The sequence below is a fragment of the Paroedura picta genome, chromosome 3 (assembly GCF_049243985.1).
Source record: "Paroedura picta isolate Pp20150507F chromosome 3, Ppicta_v3.0, whole genome shotgun sequence".
Lineage (NCBI taxonomy): Eukaryota > Metazoa > Chordata > Lepidosauria > Squamata > Gekkonidae > Paroedura > Paroedura picta.
Genome location: NC_135371.1, coordinates 176966587 through 176991113, shown reverse-complemented (window position 1 = coordinate 176991113; position 24527 = coordinate 176966587). Strand labels below are relative to the sequence as shown.

The 24527-nt window shown below is 57.3% G+C and overlaps 1 protein-coding gene across 5 annotated transcripts in view; it reads right to left on the bottom strand.

Moving 5' to 3' along the window:
- Window positions 1-1048: 1048 nt before the first annotated feature.
- ELAVL3 (ELAV like RNA binding protein 3) overlaps window positions 1049-24527 on the bottom strand; it is a 56256-nt gene continuing 32777 nt past the window's right edge. The window contains exons 2-7 of one of the 5 annotated variants that reach the window (XM_077329944.1): window positions 19115-19337; window positions 18010-18113; window positions 16679-16832; window positions 14952-15177; window positions 10927-10965; window positions 1049-9455 (exon numbers count right to left, since the gene is read on the bottom strand). In XM_077329944.1, the coding sequence (XP_077186059.1) occupies window positions 9128-9455; window positions 10927-10965; window positions 14952-15177; window positions 16679-16832; window positions 18010-18113; window positions 19115-19337 (1074 nt within the window). In that variant the 3' untranslated portion in view covers window positions 1049-9127. Of the gene's footprint in view, window positions 9477-10926; window positions 10966-14951; window positions 15178-16678; window positions 16833-18009; window positions 18114-19114; window positions 19338-24527 lie in introns of all 5 variants that reach the window. The other 4 variants (XM_077329942.1, XM_077329943.1, XM_077329945.1 and 1 more) reach the window with 4 other exon arrangements.

The window sequence follows — 24527 nt, the reverse complement described above, 5'->3', positions numbered from 1 at the left end:
AATCCATAACGTGTAAATAACCATAACAATAATACTAATAATTGATCATTGCAGCAGTGCAATTAGGTCCAGAGCGCATTGATGGAGTTCTGGGAGGGAGGGAGGGAGGGAGGGAGGGAGGGATTGGGGCCCTCCAGACGTCGTTGGTTGTGCCTGGTCTCATCCAAATGCCTGGCGGAAGAGCTCCGTTTTGCAGGCCCCGCAGAACCGTTTTAGCTCCGTCAGGCTTGCCTATTGTAGGTTGCCCTTTGCTCTTTCCTCAGCAGGCTCCCCCCTTCCCCCTCTAGGTCGAGGCAAGAGACCAAGGCGGGGGGCTTGCCCTGGCCTGCCTCTGCAGAGCAACCTGGGCGTTCCTTGGGGGTCTGCCTCTGCCTCGGTGGCCCCCATCCCAATGCCTGGTTAGCTCCCAAACAGGTACCAAAGGGAGGGGGGGCGGGGGGGTGTCAGCTGCTCTGGGTGCCTTCGTGTTTGGTTCTGCAGCAGGCAGGCCAGGAAAGGCCCACTGCCATTGGTGGGGTGTGCTCAGGAGAAATGGGCATCCTGTGATCCCAGGAGAAATGGGCATTGTTTACTTTCTCATGCATGTGCCTGCTCCATTCCCGAGATCTGCCCAGGTGCAGAGCTTTCTCCATCGTCACTCCAACACACACGGCTGGTATACACCTATGGTAGAGAAACCTGGAGATGGGAAGGGGGGGGGATCATTAGCCCCGCTGACTCTCCCCCCCCCCCCCAAGCCTTCTGTCCTCTGCATTGCAGCCCCGGCCACTGTCCCCTTCTGCTCAGGGGCCTCTCGGTGGAGCCCCCCGCCTCACAGGGCCTGGCCTGCACCCCTCCTTGTGGGCCACACCGTGCTGGGAGAGGCAGTCACACCGGGAGCCCCTCCCCGCTTGCTCCTGCGCGCTTGATGGCTAGCCAGACACCCCAGTCTTGACAGTTCACGGTGGTGGTGGGGGGGGGTGGAAGTCGAGCTGCCGGCCCCCCAGGCAGAGTCGGGCCGGGCCACGTGTCCCCGGAATATGTTCTTTCCCCAACACAGGGCAGACACTTGTAAGATTCTGAACTTTTTATTTTCTGGCATGAAAAGTACAAATAATTAAACAATTCCATGTAAAAGATTCATACAGCCGCCGTGCCTGAAATCCCAGTAATAAATAGTCTAAACTAAATGCAAAGTGTCATTTTCTCCTTATTTTTACAGCAGTTTTTAAACCCTTCCAGTATCAACTGACTCACAATTTGTTTTTGTTCTTCAACATTTTTAAAAACTTTTCCAATAAATAACAGTGTGAAGCTGAAAGGAGCTTGGGGGGGTGGGCTGTCCCCTGCTGCCGGTCGCCTTCTCCCGTGAGCCCCGCCATACCCCGTGACTAAGAGACACTGGTGAGGAGGAGGAGGAGGGGGGGGCATGTAGAAAATTACTTGGCTCTCCCCATCGTGCCTGACGGGCAGCTCTTGAACCCTCTGCTCCCTTCAGCGTTGCACCTGCACCCATGGCTGGAAGCAAATTCCCCTCGCAAGCAGAAAGGCAGCTTCCAAGGCTGTGCTTGCCTTCCTCACCAGGCAACCCCTCTCTCTTCCTCTGCCTCCCCCCCCCCCCCGGCCCGGACCCAGTTCCCAGTCAATCCAGTCCACTCCGTTTCATTTAGTAAACTCCAACTGGTACTTATTGCTGTTTGAAGACATAGTCAAGAAGAGGCTAGAATTGGGGCTGCTCTGAGAAACCAACAAGGTCGTTGTTTGCCACGGAAATGCCCTTGTGGGGATGCAGGGGGGGAGGGGAGGGGAGGGGGGAGCCCAAGACCAGGCAGGCCCCGGGGCACACGCAGCCCAAAGGCCACTGGGGCTGGAAGCAGCCCCCCCTCCCCCCAAGTGCTGCCGCAGGAAAGGTCTTCCCGCACACAAGCCACTTCCTAGGCGGGAAGCAGAGTTGGGAGCTGGCTGGGGAAGCCATGAGAACGCGGCTCCAGCGGCTCCCGTTTCGGCAGGCCTGGGGCTTGCTTGGCCCTGATGGAGGAGGCCTGGTGGGAGTCGGTTCTCCTGGGGTCTGCGGGTGGCCACTGGCTGCTTGCCCTCTGCCTGGGAGGGGCTGGAGGCCTTGGCCTGTTTTAGTGTAGCTGGCGACTCAGCCAGGCTACCGGCAGGAGGGGGGGTCCCTCTGCAACACGAGGCATTGGGGCATCGTGGTGGTGGTGGTGGTGGTGGTGGAGGTAGGGCTGTCTGCTAGCAGCCTCATGGGGCTGGGTTTGGAGCGGGGTCCCCTTTCCTTCTGGCTGTTAGTTCCAGGATTGTTTCTCAAACCTTTCTGCACTCCAGTCCTCTTCTCGCCTTCCTGAGTCACCTGCAGGGGTGTCTGCCTGGCCTCGGGGTGGTGATATTGCCAGTACCCAGAGAGTGTGGACACAAGGAGAGCCATTTCCGTGGACTGGGGAAAGCCGGAGGAGGAGGAGGAGGAGAGCGGCTGCCTGAGCCCCAAAGGCAGGGGCTGGACGCCCCCTCCCCAGAGAAGGGTCTTTTTGCATTTTGGCTGCTCTTTGGAGACCAAGGGTCTGGGGGCCACCCTCTTTGCAACTGCCCTGGTGTTTCATTTTGGACACAGTAGCCTGACGCTAGCTCCTACGTCCCTGAAATCCCCCTCCAGTATCCATTTTGTTCCTGGGGAAATTCTGTGGGTCAGGAGTAGCTGCTCTGCTTGTCTCCTGGCCGTCCCTGGGGCAGTCCTGGGCCTGGGTTGGTTTTCCTGGTTGCCACGCGCGGGAACTCCGGAGCTCCCCTGGCACGACCGCAGAAGAAAGCAAGCCAAGAGGTTCTGGCTCAGCGGGTGAGTCTAGGAAGGCATTCCCTTCCTTTGGAAAATCAGTAGAAAAACAAAAATGGGTTAAATCTGAGCATTCATCCATTAGTTTCACTGGCTTGTGACTTGTTTTTTATTTAATTTGTCGGCCACTTATTTAAGATCAAGATAGATACCTGCCTAGTTTCAGCTGACTTCCATGGAGCCTTAAGTGACTGACTGGTCACAAACCGGTGCAGCTCCTCCATGCAGTGTGCCAGCAGGGAAAGGCATTCAGGTCGGGGACTGCCTCAAAACAGGAGATTCGAGCTCTGGCCCGGCTTCCCTCACCCTATGAAGGAAGCCCCAGACGGGGGTGGGAGGTGGGGGGTCCCATGGGGCTTTCCTTAAGACTCCCATGATCTGCAGCAGCAGAGAGAGCCTGGGAGACCCAGCCTTGCTGGGAGGCTAACTCTTTTCAGCTGCTTGGGGTGCTCATTTTAAAGTTTTAAACTAAAAAGAACAAATTGCCACTAAAAGAATTCCAAGTGTTGGGGGGGGCAGCACCTGGAGGGCAGCAGAGGGTACAAAACAAAAGAATAAATAGAGAAAATGACATGCTACAGGTCCCCCCCCCCACAACTGTCTATTAGATGAAGACTCAAATGTATTTTTCCCAGCAAGACAAAAGTAGATGTAACATCAACCCCACAAACAAGGATTTTGTTCTATAAGCTCCATTTGTTGGTTCATTTGTTCGTTTGTTTTCAAACCTATGTGCACTTTGCCAAGTTGGAGAGCCTGTCATTTCAAGCTTTTCATTATTGTTTCAATTTTGTTTGCTATTTAATAAATAAATCAGGAATAATCACTCCTCAGCAAATTAAAAAATATTTTCCCTTTTAACTTGCAACTCTGATGAGAACATAAATATACACAAATGTACTCTTACAAGGCAGTAATAAATATTTAAGTTAACAATAAGTTAAAACTACAAGAAGCTAAAATCCGCAAAAAGATACAAGAGTTAATGGTGCCAGGTTTTTTTGTGGTTTTTTCTCATTTTTTCGCAAACAGAAGCTGCCACAGACTCTTACAAAACACAAGTGAACACATTTATTGTCGAAATCAAGAAATCCTAAACTAATTTCTAAATCATTAAACAATTAAAACTCGAACTAATGCTAAAATGTTTAATTATCATTAAGTTCGTCTTTTAAATGTTGTTTGTTTATTTCCTCTCTTTTTTGCTTTGGAGAGCAAAAGAAAACACATCCTCCGGCTTGGGGACCAGAGGGACGCCTTCGCTTGTTTCCAGCAACCAAACTCAATAAATAAATAAAGGAAAAAGGAAAAAACAGCTCGATGTGCATTTTCAGGATATGATTTGTGGACACGGATCCCAAGAGACGCCTCCGGAAAGGCAGTCCCCATGACCTCCCCTTCAACAAAGTGAGCTGGGAAGGGAAGCTTCCCTTTGGAATTCCTTGGAAAGGTCGGGCTATGCAGAGGGACACAGACGCGGACAGCCATGAGGGGGGCCCGGGGCCTCCACTCTCAACGGGGGAGGGGCAGGGCGGGGCAGTGAACCAAAAACAAACGAGGAACGTTTTTCCCAAGAGCAAGCATTTGGAGGTTTTGAAAAGTCCTTCTGGCTTGGATTGGCGAAATTAGAACCCCGAACACCTTTGGCATGTGGCACGGCGGCCACGCAGCTTCAGAGCACCACCAGCCAGAGGCCTCCTCTTAAAAAGCCACAGCCGCCACTAAAAAGGAGCTGGCTGGAGTGGAAGGGAAGGTTGCTCCAAGGGATAAGGGCTTTGGCCTCTCTCCTTCTCCCCCCTCCCCTGGCGGAAGGAAGGAAGGAAGGAAGGAAGGAAGGAAGGAAGGAAGGAAGGAAGGAAGGAAGGAAGGAAGGAAGGAAGGAAGGAAGGAAGGAAGGAAGGAAGGAAGGAAGGAAGGAAGGAAGGACGGACAAAGTGAGGGTCTCCGGAGGGCAGGGAGCCAGCAGCAGGCTTGGGCTGGCAGGCTTGGGCTGGCAGACCAGTCCCTTGCCCCTCCAGCGCCCTGGTTTATATGGCAGCCAAGTGACATCTGGTGCCAAGGAGAGGAGGTCTTTGGACCTTCTGGTAGAAATCCCAAGGGGAATAGCAGCCAAGCGAGGGGGGTGGGAGTGGGGGTGGGGCAAAGACTGGGTCCCAAGAACTCCCCCCCCCTTCCCTTAAGGCCTTGCCCATGTGGCTAAGGCCAGGCGGGGAAGGAGAAGGGTGGTGAGGCCCTTTGCTTTCTTTTAGCCAAATCTGTCTTATTGGATGCAGATCCCGTCCCATGGTGCCTCTGGTACTGAAGAAGAGCACGGCTCCCCACGGTGCGGAATCTGAGTTTTGTTTGGCTTTACGTGCCCCTGTCCCCAGGGGTCGAATTGGGGGAGGGGGGCTCAGTAGCAGAAAGTTCCCTTTCGGGCTGGCTCAGCTGCGTCACAGACTGTTGCCCCCCTGCACTGGAAACTATGGGACCAGCCTCGGCGGTCACCCACCAACTTCCTGCTTCTGAGCCCCCCAACCCCCCCCCCAGCTGCCTGCCGCACCCCTTCTTAGTGCAGGTTTTGGGGCACTTTCAGTCAGGCTGCCCTGGCAGAGACTGTGCCCCAACAAAGAGGCCGTCTTCCATTTCCGAAGCCCCGAATCGCAGGGGGACCATGCCATTGTGCCCTGGGCAGGCGGGGGCGGGGTCAGGCAGGGCCCCTGCTTAGGCCAGGTCCCCAAGGGACCCGTGCCCCACTCTGCTTCCTCCTGCTTTAAGGACTTTCTTTGCCCTTTGCTGGATCAGGCGAGCCGTGGGCACTTTGGGCTCGGCTCTTGCTGCCGAAGAAGCACCAGCCCTGGCACGTGCAGCTGGGTCTGTGCCCAATGTTGGCAGCATGCCCGTCCCACAAGGGCAGTCTTCAACGAAGAGCAAGGGAGCTGGTGGCCCGGCCGGCTCTTCCCTATCTGTAGCGTCTGCAGGGGACCTCAAGCCAAGCGCTAAGGGAGAGGACTGCACAGGACCTGCCTCTCTGCCCAGAGGCGACCTGCCTGCCCTGGGACGGGGCCTGCTGCAGGGATGTCTTTCCTCTCGCAATTCAGGGCCTTGCCAAGCAGCTCTGCATAGCCTCATGAGCTCCCAAGGGGGGGGGGGTCTTCCTCTCCCGGCCAGTCCCAGGGGGAGGGGTCTCTCCTTCCCCGTGCAGCAGACTTGGCATTCCCTGGGTCGGGCTCTTTCTATTTCAGGGTGGGTTGCCATGTTCTGAAGAGAAAGCAAAAGGAAGAGGAACGAGGGCCAGGGATGTGAACACATTTTGTGTCCGTATTGAACTTGGGGACAAAACACCTTGCGGTTTGGTGACCTTGGTCTTTTGGTAAGGGGACGGGCTTCTTACAGCCTGCCCCTCCATCAGAAACGTCACTTTTCAAAAGCAGGCGGGGGGAAACAGAGGGCCTCTTTCCCTGCTCCGATACGGTGGCCAGAACCAGCCCAGACTCATTGGGATCGGGGACACTCAAGGGCTCCCCCTCTCCTTGAGCCTTCGCAAGCCACGCAATGGTGCTCTTTGGGCAGTGCTGGAGGAGACGGAGCCCCAGGGCTGGCCCAGCGGCTGCAAGCGTGCAAGGGAACCTCCCTCGCACAAGGCCTTCTGGGGGGCTGAGGCTGCGTGGCCTGCCACTTGCGGCCGGAGGCTCTTTTGGTGGACGTGCTGACTGGACGGCAGCCCTTGGGATCCCTTGCCAGAAGCCTTGAGTCCTGCTCGCTCCTGCCTGTCCCGAAATCAGCAGCCAGCCGACTGGCAGGGGTGGTCTGTCCTGGGGCCGGATAGGATGCTGCCTCCCCCCCCCCCAATCTCTCAGCTGCTCTCCTTCCTGTCCCCTGGCATTCCGAAAATGGTCTTTTCTCCGGGGAAAGGGCGAGAGGCTGAGGCTGCCTTTCTCTTTGCAACCAAAACAGTTCCTCGTGAGTCTTTTTATGATGTTGGGAAAACAAGAAAACCAACTGGCCATTGTTTTGACTGCAAGGTGCGAAGTATGAATTAATAGTGGCTGCTTCTTCCCACTCCACCTTGGAGAGAAAGAGAGGGAGGCTATTAAGGGCTCCTGATTCAGGGGCCCTGCAGCCTCCCAGAGCTAGGGGTCCCTGTTTATGCTGGGAAACAGAAGCAGCCGTGATAAGGGGAGGGATCCAGGGTGGCAGGAGGCTCCGGGGAGCGCCAGTAGTCTGCAGCAGGCTGCCAACACTGGGATCACTTTTCAGGGGGCAGGCTGGAGAATCACCCCAAATCATCAGGACTCATAAAACACAGAAAAACAACACGGAAAACACCAGAATACAACAGATCAAAGTTGTCCTTTCCAGACGAAATAGTCAGCCTGGAAGCCACTGCTGTTGCTGGGGGGGGGGCGGGGGGCGGGGGGGCTCCTTCCTGCTCCCAGTATCTGTGCCATTAAACTCTGCTCTATTTCTTCCCAAACTTTTTAGAATGCCTTTAGCTGCTGCCTGCTCACGTTGCCTGCCTCTAGCTCTGGGGAAATGAAGAAGGGAAAGGCCTTGCCAGCTCCGTACCAATGACTGGGGGGGAAGGAAACTGCCCCAGTTCTCCCATCTCCCACTGGGGCAAGAACAGTTCTTCTGCCCCAAGAAGCACCATGTCCAGTTCGCCCGCCATGCACAGGCCCATGGGGAGGAATGTGTGGGGTGTGCCCCACAGTGGCAAAGGGCACCTTGCCCTCAGCTTCCCCCTCTTGGTGTCTGGGTCAAGCATGGCAGCTTCTCATGTGGCCAGCCGGGTTTGATTCTCCGCTCCTCCCCCACAAGTGCCAGCTGGGTGACCTTGGGCTCATAACAGCTCTGATAGTGCTGTTCGCACAGAGCAGTTCTGTCAGAACTCTCTCAGCCTCCCCTCCCTCACAGGGTGTCTGTTGTGGGAAGAGGAAAGGGAAGGTGACTGGAAGCCGCTTGGAGACTCCTTTGGGTAGAGAAAAGCGGCCTATAAGAACCAACTCTTCTTCTCCTTCGCTGAGTTTATATGCTTGTGTGACTCCCTGTGAAGTTCAAGTACCCCAGTAAAAATTCCCAACAAGGTCTCTTTCCTTTTCTATAAAAATAGATTTTTAAAAATCTTTTAAAAAATTCTTCTGCTTAGTTTCCTACTTCAACTTTTCCATGTATCCTTTTTTAACTTGTTAGGCCACTTGTTCCATCTCACGCTGAAACAGAGATGACCACCTCCCGCGTCCTTTGGGGGCTGCTGAACTGCAAAGGAGCCCAGCTTGGGGGGGGGGAGGGGGGAGAGTGAGGGGTGGCTGTTTCCTGCCCCTCCCTCCCCCTCCCACGGTCCCAGGTAAAGGGATCCCTCCGTGGAAAGCCAGCCAGCTCAGCTGTGGAGAGAAGCCCACCGCCTCCTTGTCCAACCACGAGGGGGTCCCTGGTCCTGGTCCAAAAGAGATGGGGCCCATCTAAACCCGCCTAAAAGCCATTCGGACCGGCCCGTGGACTCGGCCCGAGGCACCAGAGGTGGGGACACATGGCTCCCAAAACCATGCTGGGCGACCCCTCAGGATCCAAGCGCCTACGAGGGGCCACGGGCAAGATCCACATCCCCATGGGAAGGGGCTTGTTTCCCGGAGGCAGGGAAGGGAGGGTGGAGGGAGGGAGGGAGGGTGGAGGGAGGGAGGGAGGGTGGGAGGGAGGAGCTCTGGGGGACTAGACAGGGGCAGCAGGGTGCCTTTCAAGCACCGGCGACAGCAAAGGGGGTGGGTGACCTGGGCCCTTGAAGCTCCGCTCCGGAGGGGGGCCAAAGCCACCGGGCCTTCCTTTCATGGGTTGGGTGACCTACAAGGGGGGGGGTGTTTATTGCCCCTTGCAAAGAGTGGCTCTTGTCCTTCCACCAAACAGGCAAAATGGGGTGCAAGGGCCAGGATTCACAGGGTGAAAGGCGAATCGACAGAATTGGGAAGAGCATCTGTTTGGCCTTAAGCGGGGGCGGGGGGGGGCTGAGGGACCTCAAGCTCAGAAGCAGAGAGAGAGAGAGACAGAAAGAGAGAGAGAGGGGGGGGATGTTGTCGTTATTCGGAGTGGACGAGTCTCCCGTGCGCATTCCCAGGGCAGGGCAGGGCTGGACCGTCCCACGGTGGCTAAGGGCGCTGTGTCCGTGCTCCCCATGGGACTGTCGGGCACAGGGGAGCAGGAGGGGGAGAGCCCCCTGCTCCCCAGAGTAGATCACGGTGTCTGGCGGTTGGAGATTCGGCAACGTTGAGTCAGTGACTGTTTCCATCCTGTGGCGAGGCCAGCTGGGGAAGAGGGCGCTCCCCGCCCACCGCCCGCTCACGCCTTGTGTTGCTTACTGGTCTTGAAGGAGACCTGGAGGATCCGGTCGCCCAGCCGGTAGCCGTTCAGGCTGGCGATGGCCATGGCGGCCTCGTCGTAGTTGGTCATGGTGACGAAGCCAAAGCCCTTGCATTTGTTGGTGGTGAAGTCGCGGATGACCTTGACGTTGGTGACGGCCCCGAAGGGACCGAAGAGCTGCCAGAGGACGCTCTCGTCTGCCTCGGGGGAGAGGTTGTACACAAAGATGCACCAGCCCGCACTGGAGGCCCCCGTCAGGTTGACGCCCGCCAGGCTGGTCATGCTGTCGATCGTGATGGGGGAGAACCTGGAGATTACGGAGAGAGGACTACTTTGGGTGTAAGGCTGGCATTCCACCAGCATCCGCTCACGGGGCCATGGCGGAGGGGGGGGGCAAGGAGGGGGAGGCTCCGCCCACCGTGCCCAGGGAAGGGCCTCCAGGGGGGCCCTGCCCCTCCCGCAGTCTCCCCCTCCACAGGCAAGCAGGGGAAGGCGCCACTCCCCGCCAAGGCCTACCTCAAGAGGACAGCAGAGGCCCCTGGGCCCTGCTGCCGACCCCAACCCAGCCCCGGCCCCCACCCCGTCATTTCCCCACAGCCTGCTGACCAGCCCCCTACCCGGGCTGACCCTTCTGCCAGCCGCCCAGCTACAGAGGCCCGGCCAGAGACCTTGGGCTGCACAGCACTTTGGCCAAGATCTCCTCTGGGGGCTTGGAGGAAGGGGCTGCCAGCTGTCCAGGGCCGGAATAAGCTCCTTGGGCAAGAACAGAAATGTCACCTTCAACCTGGTGGCTGAAGACCCCGGACACCAGACTGCCGAGAACCTTCACAACAGCACACGACACCCTACAGAATGAGCCAGCTAAGGTTTTCGGGGGAATGAAGGGGCAGGTGGAGGTGAGGCGGCCTCTCCCGTACCAGCTCCCCTGCCTGCCCCTCGTCCCACCCGCCTTCTGCCACCCAAGGGTGTGGAAAACAAACGTCATGTCCTTGGATGACTTGCGTCTCTGCACTCACGTCCGTGAGCCCCTTGGTATGGGAGTGGGGGGCATTGTTTGTCCCTGCCTGGGAATGTAAGTTGCCTTCCTCCCTGCCGCTTGGGGGGCAGGGTGGGGGTGGAGACCCCTGGGCTCTCTGTGAGTGTCCAGATTGCCTGCTTCTCTCAGGCCCTTCCACAAGGTGCCCCCGGCCCAGCAGAGGGGAGTGGCCAGCACCTTGAGAAGCAGCTGGATGGCTTTGGGTGCCCCGGCAGAAGAACCACTTGGGTGCCCCTCCCCTCTGGCCCCGAAACAGCCGAGCATAAAACGAAACCAAGCAGCACCAAACAGACGGAGGAGGACAAAGAGCAGCATGAGCCAGCCAGACAAGCAGCCCCAGACGGGAGCCCCTTTCCCCACACACGCCCCCCCCCCCCCGGCAGAGGGGGAGAGCCCTCTCGGAGGCCTGTCCTGCTACGCTTCCCACGCTGACTGGGGAGGGGAGGAAGGGCGAGGGGAAAGTGATGGGAGGCACAACGTTAGTCCGGGGGGGGGGGGGGAGGTATTGATGATCCAAGCAGCCCCCAGCCTAAGGACACCGGGGTTATTGGGCGGGAGGCTCCAGTCGTCTGGCTGGGGAGACACTCTCCTCCCCCCGAGAGGGGGGGTCCCTGCAAAGGGTCGCGTGGCTGCCAGGGCCTGTTGGCCGGCGTGGGGAGCTGCCTTTTTGCACACCAGCCTTGTGCTGTGGACTGCGGTGGGGGGGGGGAGCGGGGGGCGGGAACTCGGGAAGGCTATTTACCTCTTGACGCCGTATGCCATGTTTAGCAAATTGTCGAGCCTGTGGGAGGAAGAGGAAGACGAGGAGAGGCCATTGTTAGTAGACGATCTCGGAACAGCAAGGCCCTGCGAGGTCATCCGGCGGGGTCAGGGGCAGGGTGGGCTGCAGCCGTATGGCCACAAGCCCAGGTGGCCACGGAGGGGGAGGGGCGCAACGATTTTAATATCTCAGCTGTTCAGAAAGAGGCTGGCTGGAAAATCATAGCAACGGGATGGCCCAAGCTATGTCTAACCTGTTTCTGCACATCGGGGAGGTGTGGGGAGCGGGCCGGCAGGAGGGCAGCCGAGGCCGCGGTTCAAGCAGGGTGCTGAAACCCTGCGGCAAACTCCTGCACCGGAGGACGCAGCCCATCTCTTCTACAGAGCGAGCTGACCGCCCTGGCGCTGCCTCTTTCCTCTGCAGAGGGCAAGCCCCTGTTCCCACTGCAACCCTCTCTCTCTACCTCTGCTCCCAGAACCTGCAGGGAGGGTGCCCTCTTGCTCCAGAAGTCCAAGCACCTCAGCATGAGTTTCTTTCCCACGCCAAGTTTCTGGCCCCTAAAAATACTTAATTTCTGCTCCAGCTTCCAGCAGCCAAAGCCTCCTCTGCCCACCCCTGGCACAGATCCGCGTGGCCCAAGAGCTGCAGGTCTCCCAAGGAGTTTACACAGCAAGGCAACATTCTGTCAACCACCACACGGCACACATTCCAGTCAATGCACCCCATGCACATAAAGTTGCATTTCAAGGAGGAGTCTTGCGTTTAGAGGCTGCCGCTGAGATGCTGGGAGCCGCTGGCCAGTTTGCCTGTTCCAGTGTGAACAAAATGCACCGTTAGCTGCCGCCACTGTCAGCCCCAAGTATGCGCTCCCTGCCTGCTTCTTGTGGCCCTGTGGCATGTTAAGGCATGTTAAGGCATGAGCCACGCATACACCCACGCACACAAGGAAACCATGTTCATATGTGTATGGTTGTTACATGTACATTCACATGACTGCATGTACTGTGCAGGGGATTCCAACAGAAGCGCCCTAAAAGTCTGGTGAACTGAGCCAAAGTTATCTCCTGGCTGCTAGATTGCCCAAAAAGCACGCAAGAGGTCAGGCCTTCTGGCATTTTCTGGCCTTCCCAAGTGCCAAACTCATCCTTCCGCAGAACAGAAGTGCCTAGCCGCCAAGGGCGTTGTTAGTTGCTCCAGATATGAGTCAGTCAGCCCGGACAGGGTTCATTTGGTGGGAGCGGGGGGGGGGGCTCGAGAGGAGCCCCCCCTCTTGTGGAAGGAATGGACAGGCTGAGAGAGGGCCGGTCAGCCTCCTCTGGGTCACTGGCACTCCAACCAGCAGCCTAAACTCCTCCTGAAGAGTCAGAAGACAACCTCCTCCTCCTCCTCCTCATGGGCCCTCAGGTCATGGCAAACCTGGTGAGATGAAGGTCAAGCAGCAGCTGCAAACCTGCCAAGGACTCTGAGGCTGCTAATGAGCAGCCCCCAGGGGAGAATCGGCTGCCCAGGGAGAGAAGTGAACAGGAGAGCAACTCCCCGTGGGACTCTCTGGCGAGGAAGGACTGGGCAGGAAGTGGCCACCGTAGAAGGCCAGGCTTCCCTCACTCCTGGCCCTGAACACGGCTTGAGTAGGACCAGCCCGGCTACCCACCTGGCTCTGCTCTCGTGGAAGCAGGTTCCTGGCCATCCAGGGGCTTTGGGGTCCCTCCAGTGACTGCCTGCCCATTTCTGCACTAATTCAAAGCCTGCTGTTCCCCTTCCCAGCCCCATCCATGCCTGGGACCCGCCCCCCCCGAAAGGGCTGCCTCTCCCGGCCTGTCCCGGCTCCATCACTCCAGCACGGTCTTGGTCGGTGCCCCCTCTGTCTACGGTGCCCCCTGCGCGGGCTGGGAGGGCTGTGGCTTTTGCGGAGGCTGCTCCCAACATGGCAGAAGAGGCTCCTGGAAGAGGCCGGAAAGGCGGCTGCCCCCTCGGCTCTTTGGCCAGGCTGCGGGACGGAGCCCCCGAAAAGCATCCCAGCGGCAGTGGAGTGTCTTGCCAAAGAAGGACCCCGTTTTGGGGCTCTGACTTCCTGCATCCTCGCTCTCCTTTAAGGCGGTTTCCGTGGACTTGGAACAGGACATATCTGGTGACCTGGCACTTCCGCATCGTGTTCCTGACACGGCAGGAGAAAGATGGAGCACAAAAGTGCTATCTTGGGATGGAGAGCGAGAGGAGACGGGGCCTGGGCCAGGGTCCAAGGTGGCAGGCAGAGAGGGCGTTCATGGAGGGCTCCATCTAGAATGCGGCCCCCGCAGTCCTCCTTCAGCCCCCAAGCTGGCCACGCGGGAGAGGGCGGCTTCCCACCCCGCCTGCTTCTGACACCCAGTTGGCCGGGCCTCCCCCCTCTCCAGCTGGCCAGAAAACCCCTCCTCCCAGCCCCCTCTTGGCCCTGGAGGAAACAGGACGGCTGCCCCCTCCCGCCACCCTGGGCCACCTGCCGCCAACAGAGAGCATGAAACACAACGGGGAGTGTGGAGAGCATTGCCGGCCGCCAGGGATGGGGGGGGGGGCGGGTGTCGCAAAGCCGTCTGCAGGAAGCATGTGCCACACAACGGGAAGCCACACAATGGTCACGTCAGGAAGAAGCAAAAGGCCTTTTCACCCGTGACATTTCCCAGCTGCGAGACAGAGTGGAGGCCGGGCAAACTCCTGCAAAGTTTCACACGCGGAATTCCTGTGTGTCTGCTCCGAGGAGGCCCAACTGTCCGCTGGAAAGGACACACAGTGGCACATCCCAGAGAATCCTCCCGAGCGCCTGCACATGGTTCCGTGGGGGAAATGTCACGTGTGACGCAGGTCTGGCACAGGGACGTGGAGAACAGGACATGGCACATACTGGGCACTGAATGCTGGCTGCGGACGGAGACTTCGGCTGGTGCCTCCAGGCGCCCAAGAGCAAACTGGGCGGAAGCCACCGTGGCTGTTCTGTCGGGGGAGCGTTGCATGCAAGTGCAGCTGCCTGACGTGGGCAGGAGGCCACGTCACCCTCTCCTTCAAGCGACCTTCAGGATCTGTCCCTGAGCACTTGAGTCTACCTCCAAGGGGTGTCCAGCGCTCCGAATCTTCACTCCTGAACCGTTGGGGGGCATCACCAGCACACCTTGTTCTAAGGGGGGGAGGGGGTGACGGCTCTGTAGCCACGCCCACCAGAGGGAAATCTGGCCACACAGGGTTGACAGCTCTGAGGGGGGAAATCCCTGGACCCTCTGGGGGTGCGGCCTGGGAGGGCAGGGTCTGTGTAGGGGGAGAATGTTACGGGCTCCACCCTCAACCGGAGCCACGGCCTTGGTGGTCTGGAGAGCAATCCCAAGAGTAGCAGAGGCTGGCAGCCCTGTGTCTGTGGCACAATAGCCGCCTGTTCGATGGAGCTTCCAGCAGCAACCGCAGTGAGACCTGCCCCCCTCCCCCCACATGCTGACTGCTGAACGAACCAGCTTCTGGTGCTGAAGCCAGGTGGAGGAGCCGCACCGAGAGCACCAGACTCCCTTCTCCCGGGACTGCGAGCCAAACAGAGTCGCCCCACCTCCTACCGCCCTCCCTGCTAGCAGCAGGAGCCCCCAGCTATGTGCAGGCCTTCCCAGGACCCCACGGCTGTACAAGCAGACCCGTCTGTCCCAACACAGCGTGCAGACATGCACAGGCCTTTCTCACCTGAGACCTGCCCCCCTCCTGGAACCAGAAATGCATCTGCAGCCCGTGGGGGGCTCCGTTCGTGGGGCCCCCGTTCCAGGAGAAGAGGGAGGAAGGAGCCCAGGCCTGGGACAAGGAGCCCTCAGCAACCCCAGCGGGGTCCTCAGGCAGACGGCCGGGTCTTACAGGAGGAGGCCCAGGACCCCCACCGCCTCCCCTCCCTCCTGGACACCAGACCAGACATGCGCCCCTTGGGCCGCGGCCCTCTGGATCCTGCCCCCCCCTCCCCAAGCGGACGGGGCCTCCTTCAGCAGGGAGCGGCGCAGGCGTCTCACCTGAAGCGCTGAGTCTGGTGGTGCAGGGGTCCGGTGTACCGCCGGGCGGTGGTCTGGTAGAGGTGGGTGAGCAGCGCCTGGCCGGTTTTTTGGCTGGGGTTGTTGGCGAACTTGACCGTGATGGGCTCGCTGGCTCCCAGTGGCTTCTGCCCGTTCAGCCCCTTGATGGCCTCCTCAGCCTCTATCCTCTTGTCAAAGCGGATGAAGCCCACCCCTCGGGAGACGCCTGCGGAAGGAGAAGAAGGACCCCTGCACAGTCCGGGGAAGGGGGAGTGGTGGGCGGGGGCCAGGGTGGCGCCTTGACCGGGAGGTCTGCCCACCGCACAGTTCGCCTGCCGTGGGAGGGGGCCGGGACCGCGGGGGTCTCTGCCAAAGGCGGAAGCCCCAGGCTGACCGGCTTGGAGCCATTCCCTGGCTTCGGGAAGACCGTGTCAGTAAGGGCCACAGGAAACGGGGGCCCCCGGCAGAGACCAATGCTGGGCCAAATGGGTCCTGATCCTGCTCTCCACCCCGCTCATACCTTTTGCTTCCTTAAAAGTGATGAGGCACTCGAGAGCCAGAAGCCCCCCCCCTTCTCCCGATTCCCAGGTCCTTGGGTGGCCCCCCCCCCCCCCCCGGAACGGTGACCTGCTCTTGTCCGGACTCCACCCGCTGTAAGGCCGAGCCCTGGTTTTCAGAGCAGGCTGCTTCCAGGGGCACCTCTTGAGTAGGGGCAGGGCAGATCCAGCAGGCCAGAAGGCAGCCTGGTTGGGCCTCCCCTCGGTCATTTCACATCGGGCAGCAGAGATGGCCAAGGAAGCTGGACGGACAGATGGACAGCAGCCCCCTTCGGTGGGGGTGGCACTAAGTCCTGCTGAAGCCAGAACTAAGTCACCCTCCCAAAGATACAACCGGGAGGGATGGATCATTATGGGAACCTGCCTGATTTCTGCCTCCACAGCCTTGGGGGAAGGGACTCTTCCAGCCCCAGGCTTAAAAATAGCTGGTAGCACTCGCAAAATTATGCTAGTTAATTATATATAGAGGAGATTAGATGTTTATCCCACCCCTCCCCAAGAATGGGGCTCAGGGCAGTGAATGATACAGCAAAATACAGGAACAATGGAAAAAATCCTAACTTCAAGCAAACCCAAACTCAGTCCACGACAAACGCCAGGCTTCTGGTGCAGAGACCAGTGGGACTGATGGCACCAAGGCCGACCCTTATTTCCCTGAGCTCCTCCCCCACTCGCTTAGGGGGCGGGGCGTCCATCAGATTTGGGCCGTAACAGAACCAAGCTCATGGCGAAAGGGGCTGGCTGTCAGGGGAAGAGGGGTCCTGCCCCACGAGGAGGCTCCTTCGATTAGAAGCTTTCTCTTCCGCCTTGTGGCCTCAGGGCAGCCTCACCTGCCCGTTTAAGAATGATGGGCAAAATCCGACCAGACCTCCAAAAAGGAGACAAATGAGACCAGCCTGAATGAGGAACTTTGGGAGAGCCCGGCTGTCCTCAGCTCTCTGCGTTTCTCCTTCTTCCAAGTTCTGCCCGTTTTCTTGCCTCTGCCAATTGCAGGCTGCCAGGAGGTCAGAAGGCGGAAGAGACCTGTTCTGATCCAACGCTGGGGGCGTGGGTGATCCAAGGTCCTGCTTAATGGTGCCGCCCCCAGAGGAAGACAAGCCTGTCCTTCCTGCTCCCCCCCCCCTGGAGCGACCTCACGCAGCACCGGGTGGCCCTCTGCCTGATGGTTACCTGTGACCTGGTCAACGAGGATGCGGGACGTGATGATGCGGCCATACTGGGAGAAGAGCTGCTCCATCTCTTTCTGGCTCATGGTCTTGGGGAGGCCGCTGACATAGAGGTTGGCGTCGCGGATGGAGGCCGAGCTGGGCCGGGCATAAGACACCTGGGGGTGGGGGGGGGAGGGCATGATTAGGAGGGCCTTTGATTTCCCCCAGCTGAGCATCTGGTGCGCCCCCAATGTGGGCAGAACCTGGGTCAGAACTGTGGCCTTCCAGAGGCAGAACTGAAAGGAGGAGACGAGGCACCCCCCACCCAGGGGCTTGGCCCCAAATGATTTCCCCACAGTTTGGGTGCTCAGGGCAGAGTTTTTCCTCTGAGCTTCCTGGCTTCCTCTTATTCCCGGTTGTCCTCTCATGGTTTGGTGTGTCTTTATGGGGCTTTTTTTTTCCAGATCAGATCAGCAGCAAAAAAGGACAAACCAGGAGGAAAGCATGAAAAGATGCACTCAGAGGAAAGAATGCTGCAGCTCAGCTGTTGGCCCGCAGGGGGACCCCCCAGGTGCAAAGATCGTTCATCACGGAAACTGGAGGAGGATAAACCACCGTGGAAAAACCTACGACAAAAGCCTCCCCCAAATACCAAGGGATGGCTTGGACAAAGATCTCCAGTCGTGGCCCCATCAGGCTTATTTCGGGGGCCAAGAATTTGCCCTCCCTTGGACTATTGGCTCCGGAAGACAGATTCAGGGGGGCACCATGTCGGTCTGAAGCAACAGGACAAAGCGGGAGCCCAGCCCCCCTTGAAGGGCTAAGTCTGGCTGGGTAGAAGCTTTGTCTCGGAAGAAGGGGGCACACCCCACAGGCCTCTGCCCGGCATTAAACTGGGTTGGTCTTTAAGGTGTCGCAGGACTCCCACTTCCTTCTACTGGCTCGGGAATCCCCCTCCCCTTGTGTCCCCTTTGAGTCCTCCTGTCTCACGACTTCCAAGTCCAAAAGAGGCCCCCTCCCCTCCTTCTCAGCCCCCAACGCAGACCCTTGAAGCCTCCTGCTCTGCCAACGGCGTCCTTCAGAGGGAGCCCAAGAATCCCTCCCACTTGCTCTCCATCTCCAGCCCTCTCTCTGCTCTCCCGGGGGGGGGGGGGTGGAACTTATACTGCAAACTCCTTGGGGCAGAAACCTGCCATGTCATTGTCACTCCGGTGAATCGCATTCCCTAAATGACAACAATCCTGCCTGCCAAGCTTCCCTCCCCAAGCCTGACTTTTTTCGCCTTCGGACCTAGACCCTCCCAAAGGCCCCTGCTGAACATCAGCCCCTCCCCCACCCCCACCCCTTCCTCACCTTGATTGTTTTTGTTTGGAGCTTGAGTCCATTTAGGGTGTTGATGGCTTTGTCGGCGTCATTGGGGTCCACATAGTTGACGAAGCCGTAGCCTAAACTCTGTCCTGGTGGCAGAAGAGGGCAAGAAGCAGGTTGTAGCAGAAGGGAGGCCGAGCAAGGAAGGGAGGGAGGGGGAACAAGGGGTCTTGGACACCGAAGGGGAAACACCCAGTATGGGCATGTCCTGCAAGCTAACGTTGCAAAGTGAAGCTATTGCTTAAAACAAAGGTTGCATTCAAACCCCCTCCCCCCCCCCAAAAAAAATTGGGTGTCATGTCTAAATCTGAGCTCTGACAAATCCAGCACTTGAGCATTTAATATTTGGGGCAGCTGAAGAAGGAAATCAGGGGAAGCCAGGGGGACTGTGGGGAGTGGCTCAAAGAGGTCGTCTGAAGCTCAACCCTTCAAAGATGGAGGTCCTATGGCTGGGCAGGAAAGGTCCAAGCAAGGAAGCGCGCTTGTCCAACCTGGTCAGGAACCTGCCAGGAACCTGCGTGATCCTTCATGCCTCCCTCTCCATGGAGGCCCAGGTCACAAGAGTAGTGCGGCTGGGGTTCTACCACCTCTGCCAAGCCTACTAGCACCCTACTTGGCCCCAGAACACCTGGCCACAGTGATCCAGGTGACAGTCACCTCTAGACAGGAATGAGCTGCCAGAGGAGATCAGGGCCCTGCCAGCGCTAGTTCAGTTCTGCAGGGCCTGCAACAGGGAGCTCGTCCACCAGGCCTTTGGTTGAGGTCGACTGAAGTTAACATCACCCACTGGGCCCCTCCAAACCCTTGCCCATGAAGCAAACACCAGAACTGACCAACCACGGGACTGTTAAAATGCTGATGTTGCTAAACTATGTTCTCTCTGTTATTGCTGTTATCGGATTGTTCTTTGTTGTGCCATGGAAACCACCATGAGCCACAGGGGAGGGCAGAATGAATGAATGAATGAATGAATGAATCTACTTACCTACCTACCTATTTGCCTCCCTTGGTTTCCCTTCAACCAGAGGCCCTCCTGGCTTCTGCTTGAGGAACACCCTCCCCTCATGACCCACCATCGGGCCCCGCTTACCTGTGATTTTGTCGCGGACCAATTTGCAGGACTCGATCTCCCCAATGCTTCCAAAGAGGCTTTTGAACTCCTCTTGGGTCATGTTCTGGGGCAGGTAGTTGACAATGAGGTTCGTTTTGGAGTCGTCGGTGGCCCCGTTGGCGCTGATCAGGGGCCCGTTGGGGAGGGAACTGTTGCTCGTGGGGCCATTGGACACTTGGGTCTCCATTGTGCTGATTATCTGCTGGAGACAAGAGGGATCGGGGCAGAAGGGACCATTAGGGGGCCCACAGAGAGTAGAACTGGGAGCCCCTCTGGAGGGTGGGCTTCTCGCTTTCCCACCTCAAGAAGGTCTGGCAGAACACGGCCAGTGGGAGGCCTTTGTGGCCTCAGGGAGGCGCTCCAGCCCCACTAGTGACCTGCCTGTTTCTGGGCCCAATTCAGAGCTCCGCTTGGGGCCTTCCAAGGCCCTCTCCAGGCACAGGAACCCCTGACAGGTCATGCAGCCCTCAACAGGATCCCTCTTTGGGATTGCAGAGCTCCACTTGGCCAAGAAGGTCACAGAGATTTCTGCAGGTTATGGGGCAGCACCTGGCTTCCCTCTCATTTTGTGAAGCAAAACCTGGAGACACATCTTCCCCCCTGCACAAGCAGCTGCCTGATGCCTGCCCAGATGCAGAATAAACGCCAACCTTGGCCGGGGGGGGCGGGGGAGCCATAAAGTCAGAGCTGATGTACAGCCACCCCACACAGGATGTCCAGAGGAGGTCTGCCATTGCCTGCCTTCACATCATGCTCCTGGGATCCAGGCTCTACCGGGGGCACCAACATTACCAACCCCCCCCCCTCCTCCCCAAACAGTGCAACTGGGCACTTTTCTGTCTTTTCCCTAGGCAGAGTCCACCTTCCGTAGGGAAAAGGGAACATGGCCCTGTTTCTCACCCAGAACGCATTCCGCAAAGGGCAGCTGGCAATATGTGCCCATCCCCCTGCTCGCCTGCCACATGCACGCCTGCCAAGCTGTGGAGCGTAACCCTCCTCTCGTTCCTGCCTGATAAACCTCCTCTTGCTGGGTCCTCAGCAGCGAACACAGAGCACCACCCTCTCCTCCGCTGCCTTCAAGAGATGTACATTTGGGCATGTCGCCTGCCAAGGAAAGGTTCATGAGGGCTCATCTGGACAAGGACTTTCTGCAGGCCAGTTCTACTGCGGTTCCCACACCAACCCTGGAGAAGGGTGATTGCAGCTCCTCTCCAGACCAAAGAGAGACCCCCCCCCCCCGTGCAGAAAACATGCTGGGGAGGGAGGCCTAATGGCCTTGTGCCCTGCTGAAGCCCCTTCCCTCTGCAGACCCTGCCCTCCCCAGGCTCCGCCCCTCCCCCCTGGAGCTGCCAACTCTCCCTGGAGCTCCTTTCCAAGGCAAAGCCCTGACATGCCCGGCGCCTTCAGAGTACGTGTGTTTGGGATGAGCTAGAAGCCATTTCCTGCGACCCCCAAAAAGACGGGGCTGTCCAGACAGCCCAGCACGGAGCCTTTGGGGAATGGCAGGGTAAATAAAATAAACCAAAGGAGAAAATCTGCTCATTAATCATGACTCATGGAAGAGGATGAGAATCTCAGCGTGTCCCGATAGATAGACTCACTTGGATGAGAACAACATGGTGGCTCCAGATGCCACCTCCCATGACCTCCCCTGCGCCCCCTGCCTCACAGCCCAGCCCTCTCCTCCACGCTGCCCAAGCCCCCAGCATTGATTCCCTGGTTTTCATTTGCACCAGTGCATCTATTTCAGTATTTGCTCATTCGGAAGTCTGTTAGCAAAACTGCGGAGGGGGAGGGGGAGGGGGAGGGGGAGCTGGTCAGCCCTGCAGGCTGGCCGCTGCCCTCCACAGCTCTGCCCCTGCCACTTCCTGCCTTGGGGGTGATCGCCAGAGGTCCTTCCAGAGCTTTGGCCCAGCTGCCCCCGGGAGTCGTTTGCCTTCCCGCGAGGGGCTTCACTGACTGGTGACGGAGCAGGGCCTCCCTGCTAGACTATTGATCCAGCCATTGATCCGGCTATTATCTCCCACCTCGGGCCAGCAATGGAAGCCATCAGCGGAAGCTTCTGTGGGGCCCCCACAGGGCATGCCATCGATCCTGCTTCTGGAGACAGTCCAGGACAATCTGTTCGCTGCATCTGTGCGCCCAACAGGAACTAAACTCCAAGAGGGCCTGGAATTGGTCAGACCGGGACTCCAAGCTGATTCACAGCAGGGTCCAAATGCCTCTTCCAAGGCTCTTGGCACCCCATATTCCCAACAACGTATCTTTAGGGGCCTCAGGAAAACAGGATTGTAATAGGCCTTGCATGCTTCCATGCGTTCCTTCCCAGCATCTTGTGGGCTTTTTCAACTCCACAACATGTGATGAAAAGTTCCATCTATTTCTTGACATTTCCAGCATGTTTCATTACAAGTTTTATCCATTTTCTCAATGTCCTTAGGAATGATGTACCATCTGGAAAAATATTTTATCCTAATTTTCTCTCAGTGACAGACTGGCTGTACAATCTATTTATCCTATAACTCTCTAAAACTTTGCATCTATTCATCATACATTGTTTTCCTTGTTCAGCTATAACTATTTGTGGAGTGAAATGGAGAAATGTGTTGCCCAAGCTCAAAAGCTTGGAATAATAAAATGCCTCAATATGCTGCAATGGGAAATTTAGTGTCTTATTTGAAAAATAAATCAGCTCAAAATCTGAGGAAAGATGGAGAGTTTATTATTAATGTAGAAGCCAAATATACAACGAGAAACAACTTTAAGAATATTTTAATTCCATTTTCCGTTGATATTTGATATGTGCTGAATCATAATTCTGAATGATAATAATTTTTCTGTTTTAATATCCATTTGGGGTTTGTGAAAATACTTTGCCACATAATGGAATAAGTAGCATTAATGGAACTACCAAAGCAGCAGCAAAGCACTAAAATTACTAAGCTTTGATGAGGAGGAGATTATGAGAATGACGTCATGAATTTGATGAAGAGAAGGAAGGAAATACAAATGCATATCAATTTGTATATCTTATTTGGAATAATATGTGTAGTCATTTTAATCTCTCTTTTCTGCCTGGTTATTTCTTCTTGATAATAACAATTACAAAGAGCTGATTCGCAGCCCCTGTGCAAGATGCCTTCTCCGGCATGCTCATGGGCTGAGCCCCAACGGAGCCCCTCGCTGAATCCAGGCTCAGCCTTCCCCTGGAAGACCACCAGGCTGGCCAAGCTTCAGTCAGTACAGTGCTGAGAAACTGGGCCAGGGCTCACCGGATCTGAGGTGCCCACGTGGATTCCTTTGATGTGCCTTGTGTGGATGAAGAGAGGTCCTGTGGGCCCAGAGCCCTGTCCCCACAGACTAGTGCTCTTTGGCATACCCTCGGTCCGTCTTATGGGGTGGCAGATCCCTTCAGCTTTTGTCCGGCCTCCCGGGTGGCTTGGAGCCTGCAGGTGCCTTTGGAGTTCTGAGGCCGGTGCTGACCACAAACGCAAATGCTCAGGGAATGAGAGCCTGCCAAAGATTAGCAGCAGCTGAAGGTGTGCTTGACAGGAAGCCCTCTGAAGGGACGGGTTGTTATGACATATCTGCTTGTGTCTGCACACAGCCCACGTGCAGTTGTTCGGAGAAGACCCCTGCACAGCGAGGGCAGCTGCTCCCAAAGCAATGTTTTTAAAAACCTACTCGGCCCATCAGAGCTCTGATGGCCAACCGGACACTTTCCTGGACAAAAGCTCGATCTGGCAAGACACAGTTTCCAAAAACACCAAGTGGGCACCGGAACAGCTGTTGGATGGCATCCTGGTGCCTGCGACCCCCACACTGGCGACCCCCTGGCCTCTCAGATGCAGTTAGGTGCTATTTGATCCTTGGGTTGACACCCTCCAGCGTTTTCTTGGCAGACTCAATGCAGGGTGGTTTGCCATTCCCTTCCCCAGTCATTACTGTTTACCCCCAGCAAGCTGGGTCCTCATTTTACCGACCTCGGAAGGTGCTCCTACTTCCTTGTCAAAGAAGAGCTCGGTGCCACCACTTGCAATAGCTCTGCCCTCTTCCCTGCAGCCCACCTTGGGAGGGGAGGGCCACCTCTGGTCCACAGAGGGCTGTTTATGGAGCAGGGGGGAGACCTAGGGGCTGCCGGGGAAGCCGGTTTCTCAGGCCCATTTCCAAGACAGCCCAGCCTCTCGAGGGTTTCCTCCGAGCCCCTCGGCCTCTGTGCTTCCTCCTGCGCTTCTTCCTTTGGGAGATTCGGGGACCAGGACTGCCCACCCCGGGGGTCTAGCCAGGGGCCCTTCCACGTCCGATCCCTTTCCCAGGAATCCCTGCCAGGGTGTTGTGTTTGCGGTTCTGTTGGCAATTCTGCCAAGGTCCGAGCCTGAGGTCCAAGGCGGGTTGAACGTAACTGACCGATGTGCTGCTGCTGGATCGTAGGTTCAGGATCCGGTCGGTTCAAACCGACAGTGACCAAGTGTGTGCACTGGCAGGAAGATCCTTTGCTCATGACTGTATGAAAGTTGGTGTTTGCGGCGGTTTCTCAGTTCAGTTTTGCCCCTTGTGCCACGGTGCTGAGATTCTGATAAAGAGCTGGTTGAACTTCCAGCGGTCCAGGCTTCCTCAAATCCACAGATTTAACACATAGAATTTGCCTTTTTCTACCCTTGCAGCAGGACACTGGGTTGACCCTTTCTTTGAGCTGCGTACTACGACCCCAAGATCTTTTCCCCCTCCCAATTTCAGCAATTACAAACCCCTAGAATCAAAGAGTTGAAAGGGACCTCCAGGGTCTAGACCAGCCCCCTGCACAAGGCAGGAACTTACAACTGCCTACCTACGCATGGCGACCCCAATTTCATGCCCAAGTGATTACCCCCCCCCACTTCAAAAAAAATCTCCAGAATCCAGCCTGGCCTGGAGGGAATTCACCTACCATCTCACAGTGGTGACCAGCAATCCCCTGGGGATGCAAGGAAGGGCCACAAGAGCCAAACACTGGCACACCCCTTTGGTTCCTACTTTTGTCCCCATGGGGCTGCAGGGCGGCTGTTCCAGGAGTGGGTGCCACTGAAGCATGCAGACAGGGCTTGCTGCCAGTGGGTTCCAGCAGGGAAGTAACAGGGGGCCAGTGATGGGCAGACTGTGGGTTCAGAAGGAGGCCGGGCAGGGGGGGGGGTTGGACTGTGCGGACCAGTGTCTTAAAGAGGGGTCCGCAGTAGCAGGTGGAGGGGAAATCGGTTCCATGGCAGGAAACAAAGAGGAGGAGACGGCCAGTCTGCCCATGAGGGGAAATAAAGGGCCGAGTCCTGCTGGGATTGCATTGGGATGTGGGGGGGGGGGGGAAGCATTCAGTCCAGCATTGGAGGCGGACAATGAAGAAGGCGGGAAGATTCATTTG